Source organism: Vombatus ursinus, unplaced genomic scaffold (genome assembly GCF_900497805.2).
Source record: "Vombatus ursinus unplaced genomic scaffold, bare-nosed wombat genome assembly UNPS02010304.1, whole genome shotgun sequence".
Classification (NCBI taxonomy): Eukaryota; Metazoa; Chordata; class Mammalia; order Diprotodontia; family Vombatidae; genus Vombatus; species Vombatus ursinus.
Window position 1 is genome coordinate 5,738,080 of NW_020950082.1, and position 27,374 is coordinate 5,765,453.

Consider the following 27,374-nt stretch of genomic DNA (forward strand, 5'->3'; position numbering starts at 1 on the left):
GGGTAAGTCACTTAGCCCTGTTTGCCTCAGTTTCCTCATCTGTAAAAAGAGCAGAAGAAAGGAATGGCAAACTACTTCAGTATCTTTGCCAAAAACAAAAACAAAGAAACAAAAAACTAACCCCAAATGGGGTCACAAAGACACAACCTGAACAACAAACTTTAAAGTGCTATAGAAATGCTAGTTGTTATTATTATTATTATTATTATTATCATTAGCCTATGGTTGCCAGGCTTCCAGTGTAATGAAGATTTCATCCTATACTCTTGCTTAGATCAAGCAATATTTGTCAAATAATACAAGGGTGTGCTGGTAAATGTTTAATAACCAGGGTGTGTTTGTGTGTGTTGGGGCTGGAGGGAGAAGAGTGTATGAACATATACTTTGAAATTTAATCTGCTTAATTAAGACTTTTAAAAGTTTAGACAATTAGCAAAACAATAAATCAAGCCCTAGGTCAGCTAAGTGGAGCCAATAGAGCTCAGGGCCTGGAGTCAGGAGGACCTTAGTTAAAATCTGACCTCAGATACTTACTAGCTGCGTGACCCTGGACAAGTCACTTAACCCTGTTTGCCTCAATTTTCCCAACTATAAAATGAGCTGGGGAAAGAAATGGTAAACCACTCCAGTATCTTTGCTAACAAAACCCCAAATGGTGTCATAAAGGGTTAGATATGACTGAAATGATTGAACAACAAAAAGTAAATCAAGCCCTGATTTGTAAAGGATTGCTGATTTCTGAAGTATAAGTGCTCACCCTGAAAATTTAACAGTAACTAGGCAAACTGATTAGAGTTGGCTCCACCCTATTTTTTAAATCCAATTAATTTTTCTGATACAGCATTTTATGTGTCTATGGATGTGATATATTATGATATATCATATATGTATATGATATATAGCATTGCATATATCTATGTCTCTATACACTTTAGCATTGCCTCTTTAACTTAATTACACAACTCTGAGTTTGATAAATTCTTGTTACTTGAATGAATATGTGAGAAATAATTCATTTGGATCCCTACTCTATTCCAATCAGTTTAATATTCTACACAAATCATATAGTGATAGGTTCTTATAGTGGGCCTCAAACTTTGATGCAATGTTCACTACCAAGTTATGAGGCTCACTTAGACACCCACAAGAATGCTGATAAAGATGTTTCCATCCTGCTTTACTCAGATTCCATGTCCAAACCCAGCATGTGGGGATGCCTTGGAAAGTCCTTCAATTTATTTTTGTACCTCTGGACCGTTCTCTCTTGTCCAACACGAGCAGGTGACCATCTTATGATCACTTAATCAGTGGAGATGCCACATGCTTCACTCAGCCTGTGACACCCCCACCTCCCACCCAGGCTAATATGACATTTTGGTCCTTGAGAGCAAGATCTATCAACCAATGAGAATCTGTATTTTGCCATGTCTCTTGTGCATATTTGGGTATCAAACCCTATGAAAATAAGATCATGTAAGAAAAGGGTATCTCAGATTGTGAGGAAGACCTGAGGTCTACCTCATTAGAGGGGGCCATGAACCCTTTAATAAAGTGCCATTGGCTCAGAGCTCTGCCTCAGTCTCTTTTATTGTAGGTTGGACAATTTTAATACCACAAATAAATGTTTAAGAGGAGGGCTTAAAGTCTTGGAAACAGTTTTGAAAAGATTTGTCCCAAGATACATTAAATCAGAAAATTAGCTTTCTCAAAGATGTTTCTGTAGATAGAAGAAAATCCTTTTCTAAGGTGGAAGATGGCTTTTATCTCCATAATACCTTGGACGTCAATCTGTGACTATTTAATTTTTCTACTAGTTTCTATACATAAGTACCAGTGATGTGAAAGAACTCTTCAAAATCAGTGGTGATCAGAAAGGTTGTTAACATGTGATTTGTGAGCTAGTTTTTAAAATATTTTGTTAACTGTATTTAAATATAGTTGATTTCCTTTGCAATACTATGTATTTTATCCCTTTGAAAACATTTTTCTGAGAAAAAAATCCATAGGCTTTCCAGACTTTGAAATGAGACCATGACACAAAAAAGATTAACTACCTCTAAACCAGATTATAATAATATAGAATTTTATACTCCAGAAATAATAGAAAAGGTCACTTTTTGACTGGAAACATAGCGTTAACTCAGAATTTGAGTTCTAATCCAACAATTTTCAATTAAAAATATAAATGATCATCCATGAAAATTTTTAAAATGATACCCTCAACACAATTTCTCCATCTTCCTAACAAAACTAACAAGGTGCTAACTATTTCTGCTATACTAGTCCAATAGGACTTTGTCTCAAAGTTTGGGTTTGAGACAAAAAAAAAAAGAGTCAACACGCCATTTATTTGTTTGATCAGAGATATTCATTGGAAAGGTGACTCAACAGAAACATATATGTTTTACATCAACATAACCATGTCTAGCCCTCAGAATTCCCAAACACTGGATTGTGTCTGCATAGTTTACTTTGGGTGGTAGCTAACAGGGTTCCATGTAGTGGAAAAATATCAGGAGGGGAAAATATCAGGAAGGTGCTTGTTACAAATTTTAGGAATGCTACAGTTGAATTTGGAGTCTGCTGCTACAAGATTCCTTCCTATCCCTGACATAGACCTGGAGCTGCTGTCCAAGGTAAGATGACTGATGCAAGAGGATGGCCGAAAGTGAAGGTATTAATATAGCTTTTAGTACCATGAGTTGGCAAAAGTCACAGCCCAGAACCAGTCAACTTCTAGTATTAAAAGTTATCCAGTCCTAAGCAAGGCACTGCAGATCTTTCTAATCTCAGGCAATCATTACTAAACTCACCAATAGGGTCTCTCAAATAATGCCTTGCTTTTTAACAATGTTACAAGTAATTCAGTCAGAGGCTAAAGCAAGTGCAGGGAAGGGGAACTGTATCTGGCAACCACTGTCCTGGGACTCTTATCTGGACCATATAGGAAATGCAAGAAGAAGAAAAGAGCAATTTCAAGAATAGGCAGGATGGGTGCCCAGGAGTTGGAATATAAGTTGGTAAGCTGAAAGAGAAAGCACGAGCAAAGTGTATATCAAAGGTTACAGAATTCCATAATGTTCAGATCCCCTTGATTGTCCACATTTTCAAACTAAATCATTAAACATAATTAACCAAGTGAGGAAACAATGAAGTTACAAATAAAGTGTAAAACTGATTAAAAACATGGAATGACATATTTGTAGTTCTTGGGGGGAAAATGAAAAAATAAATTGTGGTACCGCTTGTTTAAAAGAGTTTTCTTTTGACTTCTTTCCCAAGTTCTCTTGTTCTCTGGGGAAAACGTGTTTTCTGTGGAGTTCTTATATCTGAAAACTCATATTTCTTGTCTGGTGTTTTGTTAGGATCTTCTGGTGGAACCTTCTTGATCAAGACATGGCTTTCAAAATCAGATGCTGATCCAGTGTGAACTGGAATGAATTTTAAAAAATGATTAGTATAATCTTGACCATATTCTCAAGTGAAAATTTTGCATATTCAAAATCAAATTTTGCTTTTTTCAAACAGAACTTCTTTCCCTGAACAAAGTGCTCCAAGCACACCATTAGATAGTGACAGTCATTGGATCCAAAGTCATTTGGCACTGGACTTAACCAGGCTAGTGTGTAAAGGTTCATCTGCTTTAAAAAAAAAAATTAAATAAGGTGATTAGAAGAATTTAATTTTAAAAAATTAAATAAGTTAGTTGATACTGACTTAATAACTTGGATTAGTGCAAACTATTCATCATGTCTCTCACTTTCACTGTGTGACAAACTTGATTCTTTTTTTGGTTACATAAGTCCTTAATGGGATCTTTTACGCCCCTCCTCATACAAAGTATTTTAGTATTTTTAATAATTTAATAATTCTCCACTGCCTAGAGGTACCCATGAAACATTCAAAGAACTGGAGGAAAACTTTATGAGTATCAGGTGTTTCCTTTGTGGAGGATTTATAGAAAGACATTTACAAGTAACATAAAATATCTGAAAGTATGGGCTTGGATGGGCTATGATACATATCATTGAAGGGAGCGACCACATTGATGAGATCACATATTCATTAAAGTATTGAGATCTAACTTGAACTTGGAACTTTTTTTTTTGCATATTCTAACATTGCCCAGTATCTACCGTGCAGGCTTAAATAAAATATAATCCTAATTCCAATCTAGTTAGGCTGCTTCTAAGTGCCAGCTAATTACCTGTTTTAGAGACTTGTATTTGAAGCACGTTGTGATTCTATGAGTATACATAATTAAGTTTTTTAAAAAGAGATGATAAAATCTGGCAAAATAAGATTACTACTCATACCATCAAAAAGTAAGAATGGTTGAAAATATATATTTGCCCTTTCATCTTTCTAAAAGGCATTTTTTTTTTTGCAGCTCAAGCATCATTAAGTAGAGACAGACAGTCAGGACTAGAGGGGTTACATCTCTTTAGCTCAAATGGATAACCCTAATGTTTGCCTTCTGTAGCTGGATTTCTTGGAAGATACAGTGAAGCCAGTGGGTTGGTTGGTTATGAACAGCTGGAAGGAGCAATTGTCATTGCAGGATAAGGCTTATGTTTTCTTGGGGAAGCTCATGTCCTCTGAGCCACACCCTAACAACAGCCTGCTATTAGAAGAATTTGAATGCAAAATATTTTTTCTTCCTTTAGCATGCTCTTTTCTGTGGAAGAGAATATACATACATTGTTGATTTAAAATGTTTTTCCAAGGAGCAGGTATCAATAACATCTTTAATTATTTAAATGCCAAAATTAAAGCAACTATTCCCTTTGCTCTTCAGAAGTCTCACGGAAGCTTCACTCTAATGCCATGTTTATTGTCCATGACACAGGATGGCCTTACAAGTGACCTTGTGCTATAACAAAATCTTTCTGGGATTTCTGGGCTTATATATTAACTTTCCTTCATGCAACTTTATAATCCAGCTTAACTTGCTTTTTCCTGTTCCTTATACAAAACATTTTATTTCCTTTTCCCTGTGTTTTGGCACAGGCTGTCCCCACAGTCTAGAATGCACTCCTTCCTGCCTCTCAGATCGAACTCCTTCCTGCCTCTTAGAATCCTTGGTTTCCTTCAAAGTTTAGCTCAAATGCCACTTCTTACCACTAGAGATCTTTCCTCGTGCTCCCAACTATAGTTTTGCCCTCATTCCTGCAATTTATTTTGTATAAATTTATATATGGTCTTCTTTGGTAATCAATCAATAAACATTTATTAAGTGTTGCTATATGGCAGACCTTGTGTCAAGCACTGTGTATACAAAGAAAATGCAAAAAATAAAAAATAAAAGCCCTTGCCCTCAAGGATTAATTGGGGGAGATGACATGTACTTTAAAATAGGTATATACAATATATACACAGAGGAGGTGAAAGATAACCCTAGTAGGAAAGGGGTTGGGAGCTGGAGGGAGGTGGGCAGGAAAGACCTGTAGAAAGTAGCATTTTAACTATGGAGTCTGAATACGGAAAGGATCGAAGCACATTTGTCTTTTTTGTTGTTGTTTTCATTTCGTCTTTCTCTTGGTTTCTCCCATTGGTTCTAATTCTTTTTTACAATGTGAATGATGTGAAAATAGGTTCAATATGAATGTATATGTAGAGCCTATATCAGATTGCACACCTTCTTGAGATGGAGGGAGGGGAGAGATGGGGAGAAGATTTGGAACTCAAAATGTTATGGAAGTGAATGTTGAAAACTAAAAATTAATAAATAAATAAACAAGAAAGTAGCATTTTATCATGCAGTGGATAGAGTGCAGGCCCTAGAGTCAGGAAGACTCATCCTCCTGAGTTCAAATCTGGCCTCATACCCTGGGCAAGTCACTTAACCCTGTTTACCTCAGTTTCCTCATCTGTAAAATGAGCTGGAGAAGGAAATGGCAAACCACTCTAGTATCTTTGCCAAGAAAACCCCAAACGAGATCATGAAGAGTAGAATGTGACTGAAATGATTGAAAGCAAAGCATTTTATCATGGTCTTGAAAGAAGCTAAATGTTCTCTGAGGCTATGGGATGAGGGAGAACACGCCAGACATATTTAGTGCAAAAGTACAGAGTCAGATGTAGGGCATACTGTCTGAGGATGGTATGGCTAGATGGTAAAGTGGGTAGAGGAGGATGTAAACTCCCTGTGGGAAGGGACCGTTTCATTTTAGTCTCTGTATCCCTACCTGGCTGGCATATAGTAGGCATACTTAATGTATGATATATTCTCTAAGAAAGGCTCTAGAACTGCCTTGGTATAGTAACATAAAAGGAAAAAAATGGACTTGGGAATCGGGAGATTTGGATTCCACTCTCATTAGAGTATAAGCACCCTGAGGGTAGGGACTGGTTTACTTTGGTTTTTGTTTTTTCAATACCTATTGCGTGGCTAGCACATAGTAGGTACTTAACAAATTATTACTGATTGATTGAATCCTGGCTCTGACTGTGTCAAGATGGTCAAGATTCATTAGGCTTCTGTGAGACAAGGCATTTTGTAACTTATAGGTGCTGTGAGTTATTCTTAATGATAACATAACTCTTTATAACAATTTGAACATGAATTATGATGAATACAACTATGACTATTATCCAACTCTACCCCTTCAGTTATAAAGTTAAAACAAAACCATAGCCATTGCATTGGGAAGAGCACATTTAAAAGGCGATAGAAAGTGAAACCAGTTCTTTTTTTTCCCTTTCCTTTTTTTCCCCTTTCCCTTGGGAAAGTCTATGTTTCAAAAAGAAAAACAGCCAGCCAGCTAGCCAGACAGATGGAGAGGGACAGACAGATGGCATCATATACTATGGGACCTGATGACCCAAGGACACTAAACTGGATGGGACCTCTGGGAATCCGAAGACTTGTATTATTCTTAGCTCCGTCATTAATTAGTAGCGTGACCTCAGGCAAATCATTTGACTTTTTAGGGCTTCAGTTTTTCATGTATAAAATGAGTAGGTTAGATTACATGATCTTTAAGGTTGCTTCCAGTCTGTGATTTGACCTCTTACTGTGACTAAGGGAGTAGGACCTATTCCCGTAAGGACAGGACACTCATTGGAGCTGTACTCTATTTTTTTAAAAATGCATTTATGGATGCCTTTTCTATCTGCTTCAAAGTCTTCTCACCAACACCCATCCATCCTTTCCCCTTTCCTTTGAAATTTCTCTTGTGACAAAGAAAAATATTTATGTAGAAAAACACCCGAAACAGTCAGTGACCCCTTCTGACAATGCATGTAATAATCTGCCCTAGTGGACATCCATGGATAATCTCCCTTGGTACAGTGGTATAGGCCTACCCTGTTGCAGTAGAGTTATCCAGACAGAAAGGTTGAGACTGTTTCAGATTTCCTCTATGCTGTGACTCTGGGAGGAGGGGCACGGACATAGCTGCTCCCTTACTTAACTTGTGTAAGGCTGGCTCTGGTATAGTACGTTTAAATAAATCATCCTGTCAAGGACCCTGTGTCCTACTTTTGGCAAGTACAACACATTACATTTTCAAATGTGTCAAAATGCCCTGTCTGTACGTTGGGATTGCAGGAGGGAGAAGACCAAATAGTTACCTATTTTGGTGACTGCTTGGTTAGCTCTGGGTTTTTGAGGACACAGCGGTCCCACTACAGGCCTAATTTCAAAGATAGCTCATGGCATCCAGAAGGAAAGGTAGGTCAGGTCAGATCTTCCCTGGGCTTTCAAAAGCAACTAAAATAATTTTCTCTCTCTGTCCCTCCTTCTCCAATGGCAGCATTTAACTTTAACCTCTGAGCCTCTCCAAGAGCAGACTCAGTCATTTTTTTCTTCTTCTATCAAATTGTTTCCAGATATAGGTATGATCATGTTAAAAGAAATCATGACAACAGCTAGATTTCATCTGATGACTGCTCAGAGATGGCTTATCACTGAAATTTCCCAGTACTACTGATTGCTATATCACATCACATTGTAAAACCTTGCTTATTCACTTTGGATCTATGGAGAATCTGAATTATAGATTTTTGAAATGAAGGTTTATTTATCAGTTCTTTCTCCAGATTCAGATAGTGTCTTCCTTAATATGTCTTTTGTAGATAGATTTGCAGTTTCATGTACAATCATCTTTACAGAATTAAACTATGTTATAGAAATGCTTGTTTTGTTCCATAATTTAAAAATGAAATAAATTAAAAATTAAAAATAAGACACCAATAAACAATGAAGTTTTACTTTCAAGTATATGTAATAATTAAGACTGTGGACTAGCAATTTGTCCTAGGGTCCTGCTGAGTCCTCTTGAAGTATTTATTAATTCATTCATTATAGTTATAGCCATTTGCACACAATGTGTTTTGAGAACAGAGTTCCCCTTTCCTATAATAGGTTAAATATCCCACTTCAATTTATGCTCTTGAGTACTTTACCAAGCCCTATCTTTCCCCAAAGTATAAAGGTGACCTTAATCTCAGCCCAGAAAAGTTATAAATTTTGAATTAATGTCATCTCAAAAGTGAGATATTAGAATAATAGAATAATGCTTGATTTTGAAAACTGAATCATCACTGAAATTTACTCTGCAGTAGGAGATTTTAGGGCATTGCATTAGAATTGTGTCAATAACTCACAGATGATTCCCTACTTACTCTAATTAGAAGCACTGACCTTCTGCTACTAGAAAATTTATTTTAAAACAATATAACAAGATTTACTCCAAGGATTAAAGATTATCTCATAATTTAAACCTGGGAATAATTGCTTAGTGCAGTTAGGTGGCATAGTAGATAGAGTGCTAGGCCTGGAGTCAGGAAGACTCTTCTTCCTGAGTTCAAATCTGGCCTCAGACACTTAGTGGCTGTGTGACCCTGAGGAAGTCACTTAACCCTGTTTGCCTCAGTTTCCTCATCTGTAAAATGAACTGCAGAAGGAAATGGCAAAGCCACTCTAGTATCTTTGTTAAGAAAACCCCAAATGGAGTCATGAAGAATTGGACACAACTGAAAATGACTTAACAACAATAATTGTTTAATTTTTTCAACAACCACCTAAGCAACCAACTAATCAACAAGCATTTATTAAACACCTACTGTTTTCCAGGCAATGTGCTAGATTTTAGGGACACAATAAAAAAACCTTAAAAATAGCAAATGTAGATGAGGTCATTTCTCATCATAGGGGTATAGGGAGCTTAGGGAGAATCATTATGTGAGTTTCATTCTTTCTCAATATTTTTATGCAGTTGAAATCAAATGAAAATGAACAACAAAAGAGAAACTTTAAGGGGGAAATGAGGCCACAACACATAAGGGATGGGAGTAGTGCTTGGAAGAGGGCAGAGGCTGGGAGTTCTGTCTACTTTGCCATGATAACGGAGGGGAAAGGATGGAGACTGTATTTAACAACCAACCTATGTTTGTACAGACATGCGCTTCAAATTTCTTGTAGCTGGTGGAGTAACCTTCTCTAATACTTCCCAGAAGGGCACACCTTTGGGAATTGATGCTTAAGGTCCCATTAATGCAAAGTACTTTTCAGTTTAAATAATATATGATTTCTGTAAGGGTGCTATAGAGCTTACTTGTAAGCTCTAGGAAGGCAGGGGCAGCTTTTCATTTTGTCTCAGGATCTTTGGTGTGTAAGGTATGATTCATTTGGACCTCTACTCTTCAAATTAGTAGTAATCAGTCTGATATTTTACATAAATCATATAGGGATAATTACATAAGATAGGTTCTCATAGTAGGCATCAAAGCTTAATGTAATGCTCACTACTTGTTTACCAGTTATGAAGCTCACTTGTACAACCGTAAGAATGCTGATAAAGATATCTCTATCCTCTGTTACTCAAATTCCATGTCCAAACCCAACATGGGTGATCTTCAGTTACTCTTGACATACGCATCTTAATTTTTGGCCCTCAAGATTAAGGTCTATCAACCAGTGAGATTCTATATTTTACCATGCCTCTTTTGCATAGTTGGGTATCAAACCCTATGAAAACAAGGTCCTGGGGACCAGAGGCATCTCAGATTGTGAAGAAGATCTGAGGTCCACTTCATTAGAGGGGCCCATGGACCCTTTTATAAAGTGCCATTGGCTCAGAGCTCTGACTCAGTTTCTTTTATTGTAGATTAGACAATTTTAAACTCTGCAGGTGCCTAACAGTGTCTTGCACATAGAGGTTACTTAATAAATGCTTGTTAGACTGAAATGAATTTCTGCTGTTTGCTGAAAAAAATGAAGAAAATGATCTTATTATGGCTGAAGGAAAACAGGCTCCTTTCTTGGTGGCTATGGCTTTATGGCAAGACAGTCAAAGGCAGATAGATGACAAGCAGAACTCACACAAGCTGAAACTTTCCACAGTAACCTCCCAGTTACCCAGTTCTATATGGCTTTCCCAAAACATTGATTTAGCTCATCATTGTCCATCTTTATGTTTCAAGGTTATGTTTCACTCTTCTGCCTATCATTTGTTGCTTCTCATAGGATCATAGACTTAGAGCTGGGAAGAAACTTACAGGTTATTTAGTCCTACCCAGGCATTTTTATAAATGAGGAGCTGAAGACCAGAGATGCTAAGTGACTTTTCCAAGGTCACATATGCAGTTTTCATCAGATTTGGGATTCATATCCATGTCTTCTGACTCTAAATCCACCATACTTTCCATTATACACTATCACCTTATTGATGTTCTGCCATTTTTAAAATTTGGAATTAGCTCCTTCGTGGCTGATTCCTCCTACTTCTTCTCTTCCTCCATGATTAGGCAGTGTGGTGAAGCATAGAGAGGGCTAGCTTCAGAGCCTATAGAACTGGCGACAAGTTTTATCTTTGACACACACTAACTATGTGACCTGGGGAAGTCATTTCCTCTGGGTACCCCCAGATAACTCCCTAAGACTATAAATTGAAGCCTGGTTGCAGATCTGCTTTGATAGAGGGAGTTTTTTCACTGATAGTTTCCTATACCAATGAATCATAGGTCAGGACCAAAAGAATTGCTATCATTTTTTTTCAGATAAATGTTTCTTCTGTGTCTTATTCATTTAGTATTAGGGCACACCTGCATAATTAGTTGGTGGTTTAGGCCTAAGAAAAGTCACCATGCTTTGTTTTCTTTTCCTTTCTTTATAGGGAACAAGCTAGATTTTTAGGTCTTTTAAAAAAAAACTCAATTAGACAACATTAATTGGTAACTTTGCATCTCTATTTATACAGATTCAGGCCTTCTTTAGCTGTGCACATCACTACTCCAATATTATTATTCTTATCATTATTATTAGCTTATCTTCACAAAACACTATACATATAATCTCTCTCTCTCTCTTTTTTTTTTTTGCTAGGCAATGAAGTGAAGTGACTTGACCAGGGTTACACAGCCAGTAAGTGTCAAGTGCCTGAGGCCAGATTTGAACTCAGGTCTTCCTGAATCCAGAGCCGGTATTCTATCTACTGCACCATCTAGCTGCCCCCATACAATATCTCTTGGTAGCATTTACACTTCTACTCAAGTCACTGTTAGTAATTGACTGTAGCCTATTTATAGCCTTCACTTGTCTTTCCAATTCTCTGGTACCCTGAAAATTTTGATGTTTATTATTTTTGTTGGCTAGTATTTATGTAGTGCTTCAAGGTTTCCAAAGTGCTTTACAAATATCTCATTTAATCCTGAGAGGTAGGTACTTTTATCATCACCCCCATTTTACAGATGGGGAAACTTGAAGCAGACAGAGATTAGATGACTTTCTCAGTCACACAACTGGCTAGTGTCTGAGGCAGGATTTGAACTTAGGTCTTCCTGACTCCAGGTCCAACACTCTATCCACTCTACCACCTAGCCTCCCTGTTTAAAATTAGAAAAACCAAACATGTGTGACTCTATCTTAATACCATACTCTTTGAGCAAAACAACTAAAATATTTATAATGTACATACTGGAATGGTCATATAACCCTTTTCTATTTAGAAGGAAAATGCATGCTTCGTAAATCAGACCTGTTTTGGACTCAGTCTAAGGGAGCTCTGTCACCCAAATACCAAAAGGACTGTTTAATGCTGTAGTATCATTTATCACTCAATCCCATGGCATGAATTTCCAAAGATAGCAGTATTACAAGTGTGATGTTTAGACAGCTTATCCATCTTTGAATTCAACTGCAAACCAATTAAATGAGGATAGGAAGAGCATCTACCTTGGAGGGTTATTGGGATGGATGATCTAATGAGATATTATTTGGAAAGTACTTAGTATAGTGCCTGGCACATAGTACTTACATAAATGCTTGGTTCCTCCCTCCGTCCCTCCTCTTTTTCCTTCCTTCCTTTCCTTCCTTCCTCCCTCTCCCTCCTCCTTTCTATCTTCCCTCCTTCTCTTCCTTCTTTCCTTTTCTTCTTTCTTCTCTCTCCCTCCCTCTCCATCCTTCTCTCCCATCCTCCTTCCCTCTCTTCCTTCTTTTCTTCCTTAATATTGGCTAATGCCCATAGCAGGGAGAACGATTAGAAAATTTATGGCTTGTGATTCCATTTATACCACTATTTTGAAGGATAATAATCATGTTAGCTTAAATGAGGTCCTATGCCTTGGTTACATGTCTTACTACAGGAATGTATTGACTGGATTTGGGTTCCTTCTTTGAATTGCAAAATGTATGTATTTCAATATGCTTGTGGGAATTCAAACACTTTATCTTTTGTTTGTGGTTCTAATGACTTTAATAGTTATAACCTATTTAAAACAAATGGTTTGTATTAATAATGCAAGTCTTAAAAGACTCTAAGTAATATTCTGCTTCTTCCCTGATGATTTTAGCAAACAGCGTTAAGATTTTAGTTTAGACTTAAAATCAGTATTTAATTTGAATCTTATTATTTCATACATTAATGGACCACTTAGTACTTCTGTTACCTCTACACTTTAAAGTCCTCTAGTGAGGCAATACGTTTGTGAATCAGGGAGTACTTTGATCTTGAAAACATCAAAATTGTCTGTGTATCCAAGGGAAATTGAAAGATGGGAATTGTGTAAGTAGGCTATAGCCAATTACTAACAGTGAGTTGAGTAGAAGAAGTGTAAATGAGATCAAGAAATATTGTATGTAAAGTGTTTTGTGAAGATCAAAGAACTATAAAATGGGTAATACTGTTAAGTGGCTTAAAAGATATCACTTGGAAAGGAAATAATGCATAGTGAGAATGAAAGGTAGTAGACAGCTACTACATTGACATGGTTAAAATGTGAAAAGATTAAGAGAAAGTCATCTAGTATACGAGGTGGATTCTTTAGGGCAGAGTCTCATTACCTGGGGTCCATGATCTTGGTTTTACTATTTCAATATAATTGATTTCCTTTGTAATCCTTCATATTTTTGTTAATACATTTAAAAACATTGTTTTGAGGATTCCATAGACTGCCAAAAGGGTCCATCACACACACAAACACACACACACACACACACACACACACGTATTAGAATATTGACTAGTATTACATAAAAGAAGAAGACATGGAAAAGTTGTAGATTTACCGTTGGAGGGAATGGCCACTTAGATAAAATCACTGTTTCATTTAAGTATCTAAGCAAGTGTTATCACTTTCTTTTGGTATGATCGTTAAGTAAAGAAAGAATCACCTCATTATATCATAAGTCCTTGTCACTGTAATACATATGCTCCCTCTCTCATCTTTTCTAAATTATAGAAGAAATTTTGCATGAATAATTCTAGCCTTTGGCTTGTAGTGCTTTTGAAACTCTTCAAGGATGGATGCGCTTATATTAATTACAAATCTATAAGTGATGCTATAGTCAAGAGATGTCACTGCCCATATGGTTATCATCAGAAATATTTACTAAACAACATGTATTTAAAACTCTATCAACCTCATACATAATGCCAATTTCATTAGTTAAGTTATCATTCTCTAGGAATTTACATCGCTCCATATATAGCTTCAGGAACATAGGATATATATCTTAGGAGATATATAACAATATATATGTCAGATATATATCTGGGGAAAATTCCACTTAAGCTTGAGTGAATGGTGACTTCCTGTTATGGTTAGGGCACATTTCCTTTTTTAAATTCACTCCTGTACACATTATGGATTGTTAATTTGTTGACCTTACCTGGAGAAGAATCATCAGCTGAAAACAAATGGTTGTCTAATCTGTTGTCCTCCTGGAAAGAACAAATTAAAAATTATTAAGAAAACATGCATGATTTTAAAACATACCAATGAAATGAAAAGAGGAGAGAATAACTAATCACCATCCTCTTTATATAAATCCTGTTATTAACTTTAAGCCTTCTCTTTTATGATCTAAATGATTCTAAGCCCTTTAATATTTCTCTGTAAGTTTTAATTTCCTTTTCTTCAAAAAAAGTTTATTGATATGTTTTGTTTTTGTATTATATACATTTACAGATTACTTCTACTTCATGGGAGTTCTCATAACAAAGTAAGAGTTAAGGAAAACTAATAACACTGTGACCTTATCTAAAAATGCACACAACATTCCACATCTGGAGTACCTCCCTCATTTCTCCGTTAACAAAAATGAACAGAAATCTATTTTCTCTTCCTCCCACCCCATCCCCTACTCAGTGGGGAAAAAAAAGTATAACGAATTTCTTGTAATACTTATGCATGGCCAAGCAAAACATATTCCCTTAATGGCTCTGTTATATATATGTATGTATGTATGTAGATATATATATGTATATATATGTACATATCTTATTCTGCATCCTAAATCCATCAATTTTTGTAATAGATAATATCATCTTTGGTTTTCTGGAGTCATCAATGGTCATGGTCATTGAATTGATCATAGTCCTTACAGCTTTCCAAGTTTTTTTTAATTGAATTGTTATTATGCAAATGGTTTTCTTGGATCTCATTTCATTCTTTGTCAGTTTGTGAAAATCCTCAAAATTGTTCATTTTCATAATATTGATGTTCTTATATGAGTTATTCTTATGATTCTGATTACTTCACTCTGCATCGGTTTATATATGTCTTTCCATATTGTTGTTCCCTGTGATCTTTTTCAAGTTTTCTATTTCATTCTGAAGATACTGACATTGTATGAGTTTGGCCAATGCTTAGGATTCCTTCACTATTTTTATGCAAAGCCTGCTTTTTACTTTCTACATGCTGTTCTCCTCTTTATTGCTATTGTGTCCCAAATAATCTGGCATGTCTTATATCTCCATAAGCCTTTTTCCCACCCTTATCTAGAGTCAGTCATTTGACTTTGACCACATAAAAGTTTTTGCTGTCATTTTGAATTCCAATCTCATTTCCCAAGGGCCTTGGCAATTGATATTAGCCAGTTTGTTGTCATTTACAAAAGTTGAAAGCATTATTTTTTGATGACATGATTTGGGGCATGGATGGATATGTGAAAGAAACTTCATATCCAGGACATGCAGAATACCATCTCATATCCTTTTAGGCCGACACAATTCTCTATGATCTTGGTGTCTATGGACAACCCAGAAGGAGAAAATTGAGGTGGAGTATTGTTTTTGGGTTTACTTCACATTCAGAAGTTGGGAGATCCAAGCAAGGACTTTCAGTATCCGAATGTCATCTCCATGCTGACTTCCCTGATCCTATACCTCCTACTGCCCCAGTCAATAACAATTCCCTCCCATCCCTCAACCCTTTTCAGCATTTGCCTTGCATCTTTCTAAATGCTACTCATATATTCTTCTGTATCAGAGTAATCTATACATGAAAGGCAGTGTGGCATAATGGATAGAAGTCTGGCCTTGGAATAAAAAACCAAAAAACCAAAAAAACTGAGATCAACCCTCTCTCTGACACATTCTAGAAGAGTGATGATGGCCAAGCCACTCAACCTCAGTGCTCCAGACAGCTCAAGATTGTGAATTACTGATGAGTTGATGATCTATACTGATAGAGTGAGTTTCCATACTTGGAGTTCCTCATTCTGATGAAGTCACAGGTTTGGAAAAGTGTGTATATACCAAATCTTTTTTACTAGATTGTGAGCCCCAGGAGATCAGAGTTTATTTTTGTTTTTTTATTTTACCTTAGTCTCTCCTCCAGTATCTAGCATAGATCTCTTCACATAGTAGGTGCTTATTTGTTGGAGGCTGTTTTCTCTGATAACCCTTATCTCACTTATGATTAATATAAAATATACCTGGGCCAATAAATGATGAAATATCGTTTTATTTGCTATACTTTGCATTTCTAAATCTGGCCATGAAATGAACTTGGTGCAAGGATCCACAAATAAGTAGAGACATTCTTCATAGTCACTGTATTCCATCATCTTGATCAGAACTCCCAGTCTTTTGAGCATTCTTAAACCTTTTTGATTGTCATCATTATCAAAATAATGTGGCCTTGCTGCTTTGATGTTAAATTCAATTTTGGTTTGGGACTTCATTAAAAAATTGGTTATTTCATCACAGCACCAGCGGCAGGGGCTATAGGAAAGAAACCAGGTAATGCTGTACTTTGTAGTGTTGGGAATATTTGCCGCTAAATATTCTTCTATTTCCCTTAAAACTAGGATTTCAGTGTGACATTGGCCTGGATTATTGTAAGCATGGCCCCATAATTTCCGAAGTGTTTTATCGTCTTCTTTCAGACTAAAGCAGAGCAAAGTTTGGTGGGATACTTTTATATTGGAAAAATATCCATAGAATTCCTCTTCAGATATTTCTTTCTTTAACCTCAGAGGCATCTTTTAACCTAAAAAGTTGAGAAAAAATATTAGAAGGCAAAAACAAGATATTGAGTGTCAAATGCATTATCTCTCACTGAATATATCCTTTTCTTTTAGCAATATTTTAAAGTTGTTTTCCCTGGCATTACAATTTTTACTATAAGAGACATTTTATGAGGCTGAGAAATCATATGAATGCAAGTGAATCTTTCTAGTTTGAATTTTTAGCCAAAAGAAAGATTTCTAAATATTGATACTTCTTAATAACTGTGTGACTTTGAGCATGTCCCTTTACTTCTCTTTTGTTGTTGTTGTTTAATTATTTCAGTCATGTTCAATTCTGTGTCTGACTCCTCGGGACTGACTCTTCGTAACCCGATTTGAGGTTTTCTTGGTAAAGATACTAGAGTGATTTGCCATTTCTTTTCTTTCTCCAGCTTATTTTACAGATGAGAAAACTGAGACAAGGAGGGTTAAGTGACTTGACTAGGGTCACACAGCTAGTAAGTGTCTGAGGCTAGATGAGTTTTCCTGGTTCCAGGCCCTGTTCTCTATCTACTGTACCACCTAGGTGGTCCCATACTTGTCTAGGGCTTTATTTTCTCACCTATAAAATGAGGAGGTTAAACTAGTTGGTCTGTAAGATTCCTTTAAATTCTAAAACCAATGCTTTTTTAAAATAGTTTTTTTTTAAACAGCAGGTTTAATTTTAAAGTATAAAGCTTTTTAATCTGTCTATTCAGCTATTTTTGATTCATGAAAAGTTCCAAAGCGAAAAGTTATCAAAAATACTAATGTCTTTGCCATTGAAATTTCTTAAGTTTATTTTTAAATTCTTTAAGAAACATAAATATATATTATATGATGTACATTATATAACATAATACATATTTATATGTATAATAAATGTATATAATAAGAGTGGTTGAAAATAAAATGAGAATAATTAATGAAAGGCTTAGTGTCTAGACTGAGGGGGCTGAATCTAATAAGATGGAATTTACTTTGTTACAAGAAATCAATATCACAAGTACAAAATAGGGAAGGCAGCTTGTTTGAAAACAGCAGATTTTGATCGACTAAAAGCTCAATATGAAAAATGAGTATGATGACAGTCCAAAACTAATATAATTTTGGGCTACATTAGCTTTCAGGAATAAGGAGTTGATAGTCCCACTGCAGATCTCAGCCAGATGACACAGAGTGGTAGGGCTAGAGTCAGGAAGATTCATCTTCCTGAGTTCAAATCTGGCCTCAGACACTTATGAGCTGTGGGACCCTGGGTAAGTCACTAACTCTGATTACCTCAGTTCCTCATTTCTAAAATGAGCTGGAGAAGGAAACAGCAAACCACTCCAGTATCTTTGTCAAGAAAACCCCAAATGGGGTCACAAAGAATTGGACACAACTGAAAATGACTGAACAAGAAGTCCTATTGCACTCTCATAAGACTTTATCTGGAGTATTATGTTCAGGTTTGGGAATCACAATTGAGAAATGAGGCCCTCCAGAGGAGGGTAACCCAGTGTAGTGAAGAGTGTTGAGCCCATGTCACATGAGGATCATTTGAAGGAACTGAGGATGCTTAACTTGGATAGGAAACGGAACCTTAACTCTTCAAGCCTGTTACATAGAATTATGGATTTTTTTCAGTGAAGCAAGTGTCTATTGGGAACTCCCTATACTGATAAAAATCATAGATCCTAACCCTTCCCCCTCTATACTCTCATTACTAGTATTTGTCATTTACCTCTATAGACTGCTCTCATTTTATGAACATATTAGGATCTAAACATTCACTTCTAAAATTTCTGTTTGGAACTTGGAAGATATTTTCTTTTTTTTTTTTTCGTATGGTATTTTCTTTTTTTCCCCAATTGCATGTAAAGATAATTTTCATTTTTGATTCATTAAGATTTATTTTCATTTCATTTCATTTAATTTCATTAATTTCATTTAATTCATTAAGATTCATTTTTGTAAAATTTTGAGTTCCAAATTTTTCTCCCTTTCTCCCTTCCCTTCCTCCTCCTCAAGACAGCAAACAATCTGATATAGGTTATACATGTACAGTTATATTAAACATATTTCCACATTAATCATGTTGTGAAAGAAGAATCAGAACAAAAGGGAAAAACCATGAGAAAGAAAAAACAAACAAACAAAAAAGTGGAAATAGTATGCTTCAATCTACATCAGACGCCATAATTCTTTCTCTGGATGTGGTTAGCATTTTTCATCGCAAATCTTTTGGAATTAAGAAGACATTTTCTTGTAGAACTAGTGTTATAAATGGTGGTTAGGTTACAAGGCTTGGCCACAAAAGCTCATTTAATCAATAATGGGTTCTAACTGTAGAACAATAATATGATGGACTCCACTATGGCCCTAGTGTGGTAAAGAAGTGAATATAGATATTTCAAATGTGTTTGATCCAGGCTCATTCCCAAGCCCATGTGTTGACATGAGATGGGTGAGGGTGGAGGTATTAACTTCCAGCATAGTATAGGGGTTGTTGTATATGTTTTGTAATGGAAATAGTACTGGACCTGCAGTCGAAAGATATATGTTTGAGTCCAAGCTTGATGGTTGCTAGTTGTATGATCTTGAGCAAGTCACCTAAACTCTCTGAGCCTCACTTTGCTCATATATAAAATGGGGGGGACTACTTACTTCACAAGATTTTTTGTGGGGAAAGTGCTTTGTTGATCATAAAGTACTATACAAATATGAGTTATTTTAATTTCATCATAGGGAAGCAGCTTCATAAGAATGCAAAGGAAGGAGTGAAAAGAATGCCCAATGGTTGCCAAAGCTGGATTGTTATGGAAAAGAAAGGAATATGGAAGAGATACGATACTCATAATCTCACAGACAGGTATGGGTGATTCTGCTTGTCATTGGCAAAATCAGTTATTATAGTCAGAATTTATAGCATGTATATAAAAGCTGGTGTGAACATCTACTAGTAAGTAGCAAAGACTTTGGAACACTAGGCTATAATAAATTAAAACTAAAACATGAATGCATATATTGAAAATTATTATCTAATCACAATGAGAATATTATTAATTTTGGATAGGATGATTGCCAAAATTTAAGAGACAGAAGAAAGGCAGGCCTACTTGAGTTTCATGTCCCTCTCTATTCAAGAGATAAAATGGGTGAACTTAATAAAATGAAATTTAAAAAATTACAAAATCTAATACGAAATCTAATCTAACTCATTAAAAGTTAGAATGGAGCAAGTGGAAGCGAATGACTCTATGAGAGAGCAAGAATCAGTCAAACAGAAACAAAAGAGTGAAACAATACAAGAAAACATAAAATACCTCATTGGTAAAACAACTGACCTGGAAAATAGATCCAGGAGAGACAATTTAAAAATTACTGGTCTACCTGAAAACCATGATGGAAAAAAGAGTGGACAACATCCTTCAGGAAATCATCAAAGAAAACTGTCCTGAAGTCCTAGAACTAGGGGTTAAATTACTCATTGAAAGAATCCACCAATCACCTCCTGAAAGAAATCCCAAACTGAAAATGCCAAAAAATATTGTAGCCAAATTCCAAAATGACCAGATCAAATGGAAAATACTTCAGGCAACCAGAAAAAAAACAATTTAAATATCATGGAACCACAGTCAGGATTATGCAGGACCTTGCAGTTTCTACATTAAAAGATTGGAGGGCATGGAGTACAGCATTCCATAAGGCAAAGGAGATTGGATTACAACCAAGGATCAACTACCCAGCAAAACTGATCATAATCTTTCAGGGGAGGAGCTAGATATTCAGTGAAATAGAAGACTTCCAAACCTTCCAGATGAAAAGACCAGAGCTCAAGAGAAAATTTGATCCTCAAATACAAGACTCAAGAGAGGCATAAAAAGGTAAACAGGAAGAAAAATTAACAACAACGTATTGTTAATAAGGGCAAACTATTTATATCCCTACAAGGGAAGATGACACTTGTAACTCTTTTTTTTGTCTTTTGGCGATTGGGGTTAAGTGACTTGCCCAGGGTCACACAGCTAGTAAGTGTCAATTGTTTGGTCTGAGGCCGGATTTGAACTCAAATCATCCTGACTTCAGGGCCAGTGCTCTATCCACTGCACCACCTAGCTGCCCCTAACACTTGTAACTCTTAAGAATTGTAATGTCATTATGACATTTAAAAGGGGGTATACTTAGACAGAGAGAGCAGGTTTAATTTGACTTTGATGTGATGGTAAAAAGTGTGATGGTAAAAAAAAGTGGTGAAAAAGGATTGTACTGGGGGAAGAAGAAAGGAAGAAGCAGAGAAGGATAAATTATATCACATGAAAAGGCACAAAAACCAAATACAGTAGAGGGAAACAAGGGAGGGAGATGAGCATTGTCTGAACCTTACGCTCATCACATTTGGTTCAAAGAGGGAATAACATAACCAGTTAAGTACAGAAATCTAACTTACCCTATAGGAAGTAGAAAGGGTAAAGAGAAAACAAAAGGGAGGGGACTAATAGAAGGGAGGGCAGACTGAGGGAGGAGGTGGTCAAAAGCAAAACTCTACAGAGGAGGGAAAGGGAGAAAGGAGAGAAAAAGCATAAACGGATGGGGGGGAATAGGAAAGAGAGGAAGACACAGATAATAATCATAACTGAGAATGTGAGTGGGATGAACTCTCCCATAAAATGGAACCAGATAGCAGAGTGGATTAAGAACAATAATCATATAATATGTTGTTTACAAGAAACACATTTGAAGCAGAGGGATACACACAGAGTAAAGGTAAAATGCTGGAGCAGAATATATTATGCTTCAGCTGAAGTAAAAAAAAAACAGGGGTAGCAATCCTGGTCTCAGATAAAGCAAAAGCAAAAACAGATCTAAATAAAAGAGATAAGGAAAGAAACTACATCCTGCTAAAAGGTACCATAGATTATGAAGTAATATCATTACTAAATATAAATGCACCAAAGTGGTAAAGCAGCCAAATTCTTAAAGAAGTTAAGGGAGGTACAGGAAGAGATAGACAGCAAAACTATACTAGTAGGGGACCTCAACCTCCCCCTCTCTGAAATAGATAAATCTAACCACAAAATAAACAAGAAAGAAGTTAAGGAGATCAATAGAATCTTAGAAAAGTTAAATATGGTTGACCTCTGGAGAAAACTGAATGAGGACAGAAAGCAATATATCTTTTTATTGGGAGTACATGGCACCTACACAAAAATTGACCATGTACTAGGGCATAAAAACCTCACAGTCCAATGCAGAAAGGCAGATATATTAAATGCATCCTTTTCAGATCATGATGCAATAAAAATTACATGTAATAAAGGGCCATGGAAAGATACACTAAAAAGTAATTGGAAACTAAATAATCTAATCCTAAAGAATGAATGGGTCAAACAACAAATCATAGAAACAATCAATAACTTCATGCAAGAGAATTACAATAATTAGACAACATACCAAAACTTATGGGATGTAGCGAAAGTGGTCATTAGGGGAAGTTTTATATCTTTAAATGCTCACAGGAATAAAATAGAGAAAGAAGAGATCAATAAATTGGGCATGGAACTAAAAAAACTAGAAAAAGAACAAATTGAAAATCTTCAATTAAATACTGAATTAGCTAAAATACTAAAAACCAAGGGAGAGATTAATAAAATTGAAATTAAGAAAACTATTGAATTAATAAATAAAACTAAGAGCTGGTTTTATGAAAAAAACAACCATTATGAAAAAATCACTATTTAGGAAAACCAATAAAATAGATAAACATTTGGTTAATTTGATTTAAAAGAAAGAAAGAAGAAAACCAAATTATGAGCATCAAAAATGAAAAGGGTGAATTCACCACCAATGAAGAGGAAATCAAAACAATAATTAGGAGCTATTTTGCCCAACTGTATGCCAATAAATTTTACAGTCTTAGTGAAATGGATGAATATTTACAAAAATATAAATTACCTAGATTAACATAAGAGGAAATAAAATACTTAACCCCATTTCAGAAAAAGAAATTGAACAAGCCATCAGTGAACTCCCTAGGAAAAAATCATCAGATGAATTTCCAAGTGAATTCTATCAAACATTTGAAGAATAATTGATTCCAATACTACATAAACTATTTGGGAAAATGGGTGGAGTCCTACCAAATTTTTTTTATGATACAAATATGGTGCTGATACCTAAACTGGGAAGAGCCAAAACAGAGAAAGAAAACTATAGAACAATTTCTCTAATGAATATAGAATCAAAAATTTTAAATAAAATATTAGCAAAGAGATTGTAACAACTTATCTTGAGGATAATACACTATGATCAGGTAGGATTTATACCAGGAATGCAGGGCTGGTTCAATATTAGGAAAACTATAAGCATAATTGACCATATCAACAACAAAACTAACAGAGATCATATGATCATCTCAACAGATGCAGAAAAAGTATTTGACAAAATACAACACCCATTCCTATTGAAAACACTAGAGAGTATAGGAATAAATGGAGTCTTCCTTAAAATAATAGATAGCATCTATTATATGCAATGGGGATAAGCTAGAAGCATTTCCAGTAATATCAAGGATGAGATAAGGATGTCTATTTTCACCACTGTTATTCAATATTGTGCTAGAAATGTTAACTGTAGCAATTAGAGAAGGAAAAGAATTTGAAGGAATTAGAATAGGCAAAGAAGAAACAAAGCTATCACTCTTTGCAGATGATATGATGGTATATTTAGAGAATCCTAAAGAATCAAGTAAAAAATTATTTGAAATAATAAAAAAATTTAGCAAAGTTGCAGGATATAAAATAAACCCACATAAATCATTGGCATTTATATATATTGCCAACAAAGCCCAGCAGCAAGAAATAGAAAGAGAAATTCCATTTAAAATTATTGTAGACACTATAAAATATTTGAGAATCTACCTGCCAAAACAAAAGTAGGAACAATATCAATACAACACTTTTCATACAAATAAAGCCAGATCTAAATAATTGGAAAAACATCAGTTGCTCATGGGTAGGCCAAGCTAATATAATAAAAATGACAATTCTACCTAAATTAATTTACTTATTCAGTGCCATACCAATCAAACTACCAAAAAATTACTTTATAGAGCTAGAAAAAATAAAATAACAAAGTTCACCTGGAAGAACAAAAAGTCCAAAATATCAAGGGAACTAATGAAAAGAAATGCAAGGGAAGGTGGCCTAGCTATACCAGAGCTTAAATTGTATTATAAAACAGCAATTATCAAAACTACTTGGTACTGGCTAAGAAATAGAGTGGTGGATCAGTGGAATAGGTGGTATGCAAGACACAACAGTCAATGACTATACTAATCTACTGTTTAATAAATCCAAAGACCCCAGCTTCTGGGATAAAAAAAAATCACTATTTAGCAAAAACTGCTGGGAAAACTGGAAAAATGCATGGCAGAAACTGGGCATAACCAATATCTTACACCCTATACCAAGATAAAGTCAAAATGGGTACATGATTTAAATATAAAGACTGATCCTGTAAGCAAACTAGAAGAGCAAGGAATAGTTTACCTGTCAGATCTATGGAGAAGGGAAGAATTTGTGACCAAACAAGAGATAGAGAACATTATGACATGCAAAATGGACAATTCTGATTACATTAAATTGAAAAATTTCTGCACAAATAAAGTCAATACATCTAAGATTAAGAGGGAAGCAGAAAACTGGGAAAGGATTTTTACAACCAGTATCTCTGATAAAGTCCTCATTTCTAAAATATATAGAGAACTGAGTCAAATTTATAAGAATACAAGTCATTCCCCAATTGATAGTCAAAGGATATGAACAGGCAGTTTTCAGAGGAAGAAACTAAAGCTATCTATAGTCATACGAAAAAATGTTCTAAATCACTATTGATTAGAGAAATGCAAATCAAAATGACTCTGAGATACCACATCACACCTATCAGATTGGCTAACATGACAAAACGGGACAATGATAAATGTTGGAGAAGATGTGGGAAAATTGGAACACTAATACATTGTTAGTGGAGTTGTGAAATGATCCAACCATTTTGGAGAGCAATTTGGAACTATGCCCAAAGGGCTATAAATATGTGCATACCCTTTGACCCAGCAATAGCACTTCTAGGGCCATATCCTAAAGAGATCACACAAATGGGTAAAGGACCTACATGTACAAAAATATTCATAGCAGCCCTTTTTGTGGTGGCAAAGAATTGGAAATTGAGAGGATGCCCATCAATTGGGGAATGGCTGAGCAAGTTGTGGTAGATGAATGTAATGTAATACTATTGTGCTATAAGAGATGATAAACAGGCTGACTTCAGAAAAACCTGGAAAGACTCGTATGGTCTGATGCTGAGTGAAGTGAGCAGAACCAAGAGAACATTGTACACAATAACAGCCACATTGTGTGATGACTAATATTGATTAACTTAACCTTTCCCAGCAATACAGGGATCTAAGACATCTCCATAGGCCTCGTGATGGAAAATGCTAGCCACATCCAAAGAAAGAACTAGGGAATTTGAATTGCTATTTTTTTTCTTTTCTGTTGAGTTTTGGTTCCTCTTTCTGGTGGTTCCTCCTATTGGTTCTAATTTTTACTTACAACATCATTAATGCAAAAATATGTTTAATAGGAATGTATATGTATAGCCTATATCAGATTGAGCACTGTCTTGGGGAGACTGATGGGGAGGAAGGGGGAGAAAAATTTTAAACTCAAAAGCATATGGAAGTGATTATTGATAAATCAAAATAAATAAATTAAAAAATACTATTGTGCTATAAGAAATGATGAGCAGGCAGACTTTAAAAAAACTTGGAAAGACTTACATGAACTGATGCAAAATGAAGTGAGCAGAATCAGGAGAACATTGTACACAGTAACAGCCACGTTATGGGATGACTGACTTTGTAATGCAATGCAATGCAAGAATATAAGACAACTCCAAAAGACTCAAGATGGAAAATGCTATCCACACAGAGAAAAAAATATGGCGTCTGAATGAAGATAGAAGCATACTATTTGCTCTCCTTTTCCTTTGTTGTTTTGTTTTATTGCTTCATTCTCGTGGCTCCTCCCAGTAGTTCTAATGGAAAAATATGTCTAACATGAATGTATATGTAGAGCCTATATCAGATTGTATGCCATCTTGGGGGGGGGGGAAAAGGGGGAGGGGGAGAAAATTTAAAACTCAAACTCTTATGGAAGTGAATATTGAAAACTAAAAATAAGTAAATTATCCAAGAAAGAAAAAAAGAAAAAAAAAAGATTCTCCCTCATCCCAGATCTCATTCTTTTTACCTTCTGGTCTTTATTGAAAACTATATTTCTCCTGAAGGCATCTTATCTTTTGGTTCCGTTTCCATAACTGGCTTCTCCTTCTTTTGGCATATGCCTTGGCCTAACTGTTACTGTTAAACTCTCACCTGCCACTGGGACGGGATTCCCCTCTACATAAAACCCCAAGTGGTCATCCAACCTTCCCTGAGAATCTTCCATGATAAAGAACTCAACCCCCAAGGCAAAGCAATTCACTTTTGGAAATTCTAATTGTTAGGAAGTTTTTCTTTACATCAAGCCTAAATTGTTGTAATTTCTATCCATTACTCCCTATTCTGTTATCTGAAGTAAAGATAAGCAATTTAATTCTTCTTCCATTTAGTAGTTACTCAAATCCAAAACCAGCTATCATATCCCACTTCATCTTCTCTCTTAGCTAAGAATCCCCAGTTTCTTCTTGTATGTCAGTTTGTCTTGGTATAGAATCAATGAACCATTATTTTACAAAACTGACCTTTTAGACCATGGTGATTCTTCTCCGACCTGTAGCTTCCTTAAAACAGCTGGATCTGTTCAGTTTTGTTCAGTTTTACTTCAGAAATGAAAGGAAAACGACCAATTTTTGCTTTCGATTTCTTTTGACAGCAAATGGAAAGTTTCACTATATCCCCATCTAGTGGCAAATAATATGTACACAGGGTTTATAGCTGGAAGGGAGTTTTAGGAAAAAGAAGGGAATGTTAAAGACCAGAGGTGGAATTTGAACCTAAGCACTCTGACTCCCAATCTACATCTCTTAGCGAGGAAGCTGGATTCAGTGGGAGGAACAATGGATTGGGAGTTAGAAGACCCGAGTTCAAACTCTGATTCAGTCTCTATCTGTCTGAACTTGAACAAGTTCTTTCATCTTTCCAAGAAGGGTTGAGGAGGGTTAGTGTAAGTTAAGGACTATCCTCCCCCTTATAGTAACAGGGGAAGTGACATTTGTTTGGAATCCATCATGCTCCTAGATCAGTAATATTTGAGAGAGCAGAATTCTAGCCCAATATTCCTCTTGCAAAGAGGTCAGAAAAAGACCGAGCGCCCTGTCATTGCCCGTCTTCTGTTCCTCTCAAGGAGGAAATCAAAATCCCTTAGAGGGGTATGGGCTAGATTCCAGAGACATCTATTTCACCTTTAAGCCAATCTATTTGGAAATACCTATTTCACATGACATACATATCTTATTGTTGCTAAATTCTTAAAATATTGTTAATTATAATTCATTTTAATTTGAAAAAAAAAACCTAGAGCTTTTTGGAAGATAAGGTGGGGTGGAGAAGGTAAATAGGAGAACAGAAAAATGTTACAAAATAAAACAACAAATTATCACAATTCCAAAATGC

The 27,374-nt window shown here is 35.6% G+C and overlaps 1 protein-coding gene across 3 annotated transcripts; it reads right to left on the reverse strand.

Annotated features, from left to right (window-relative positions):
• On the reverse strand, window positions 1-26,589 carry LOC114037295 (single-stranded DNA cytosine deaminase-like). 3 transcript variants are annotated; one of them, XM_027854122.1, is made up of 5 exons: window positions 26,504-26,589; window positions 16,049-16,719; window positions 14,114-14,165; window positions 3,243-3,431; window positions 1-39 (listed from the first exon to the last, which is right to left on the reverse strand). In XM_027854122.1, exons 2-4 carry the CDS (start codon window positions 16,709-16,711, stop codon window positions 3,250-3,252), a joined length of 897 nt encoding a protein of 298 aa, XP_027709923.1. In that variant the 5' UTR covers window positions 16,712-16,719; window positions 26,504-26,589; the 3' UTR covers window positions 1-39; window positions 3,243-3,249. The 3 variants fall into 3 exon arrangements, with proteins under 3 accessions (XP_027709923.1, XP_027709924.1, XP_027709922.1); XM_027854123.1 differs by lacking the exon at window positions 1-39 and having other exon boundaries at window positions 2,350-3,431; window positions 16,163-16,719; XM_027854121.1 differs by lacking the exon at window positions 1-39 and having other exon boundaries at window positions 2,350-3,431.
• Between the last annotated feature and the right edge of the window lie 785 nt (window positions 26,590-27,374).

Excerpts from the sequence above, each read along its gene's own strand:
- LOC114037295 (XM_027854122.1), bottom strand. The coding sequence starts at position 16,711 with ATGCCTCTGAGGTTAAAGAAAGAAATATCTGAAGAGGAATTCTATGGA. Across the intron at positions 14,166-16,048 it reads ATACTGGAGGAGAGACTAAG|GAGGACAACAGATTAGACAA; the intron begins GTAAAATAAAAA and ends TGTTCTTTCCAG. Across the intron at positions 3,432-14,113 it reads AGCTGATGATTCTTCTCCAG|TTCACACTGGATCAGCATCT; the intron begins GTAAGGTCAACA and ends AATTCATTCCAG.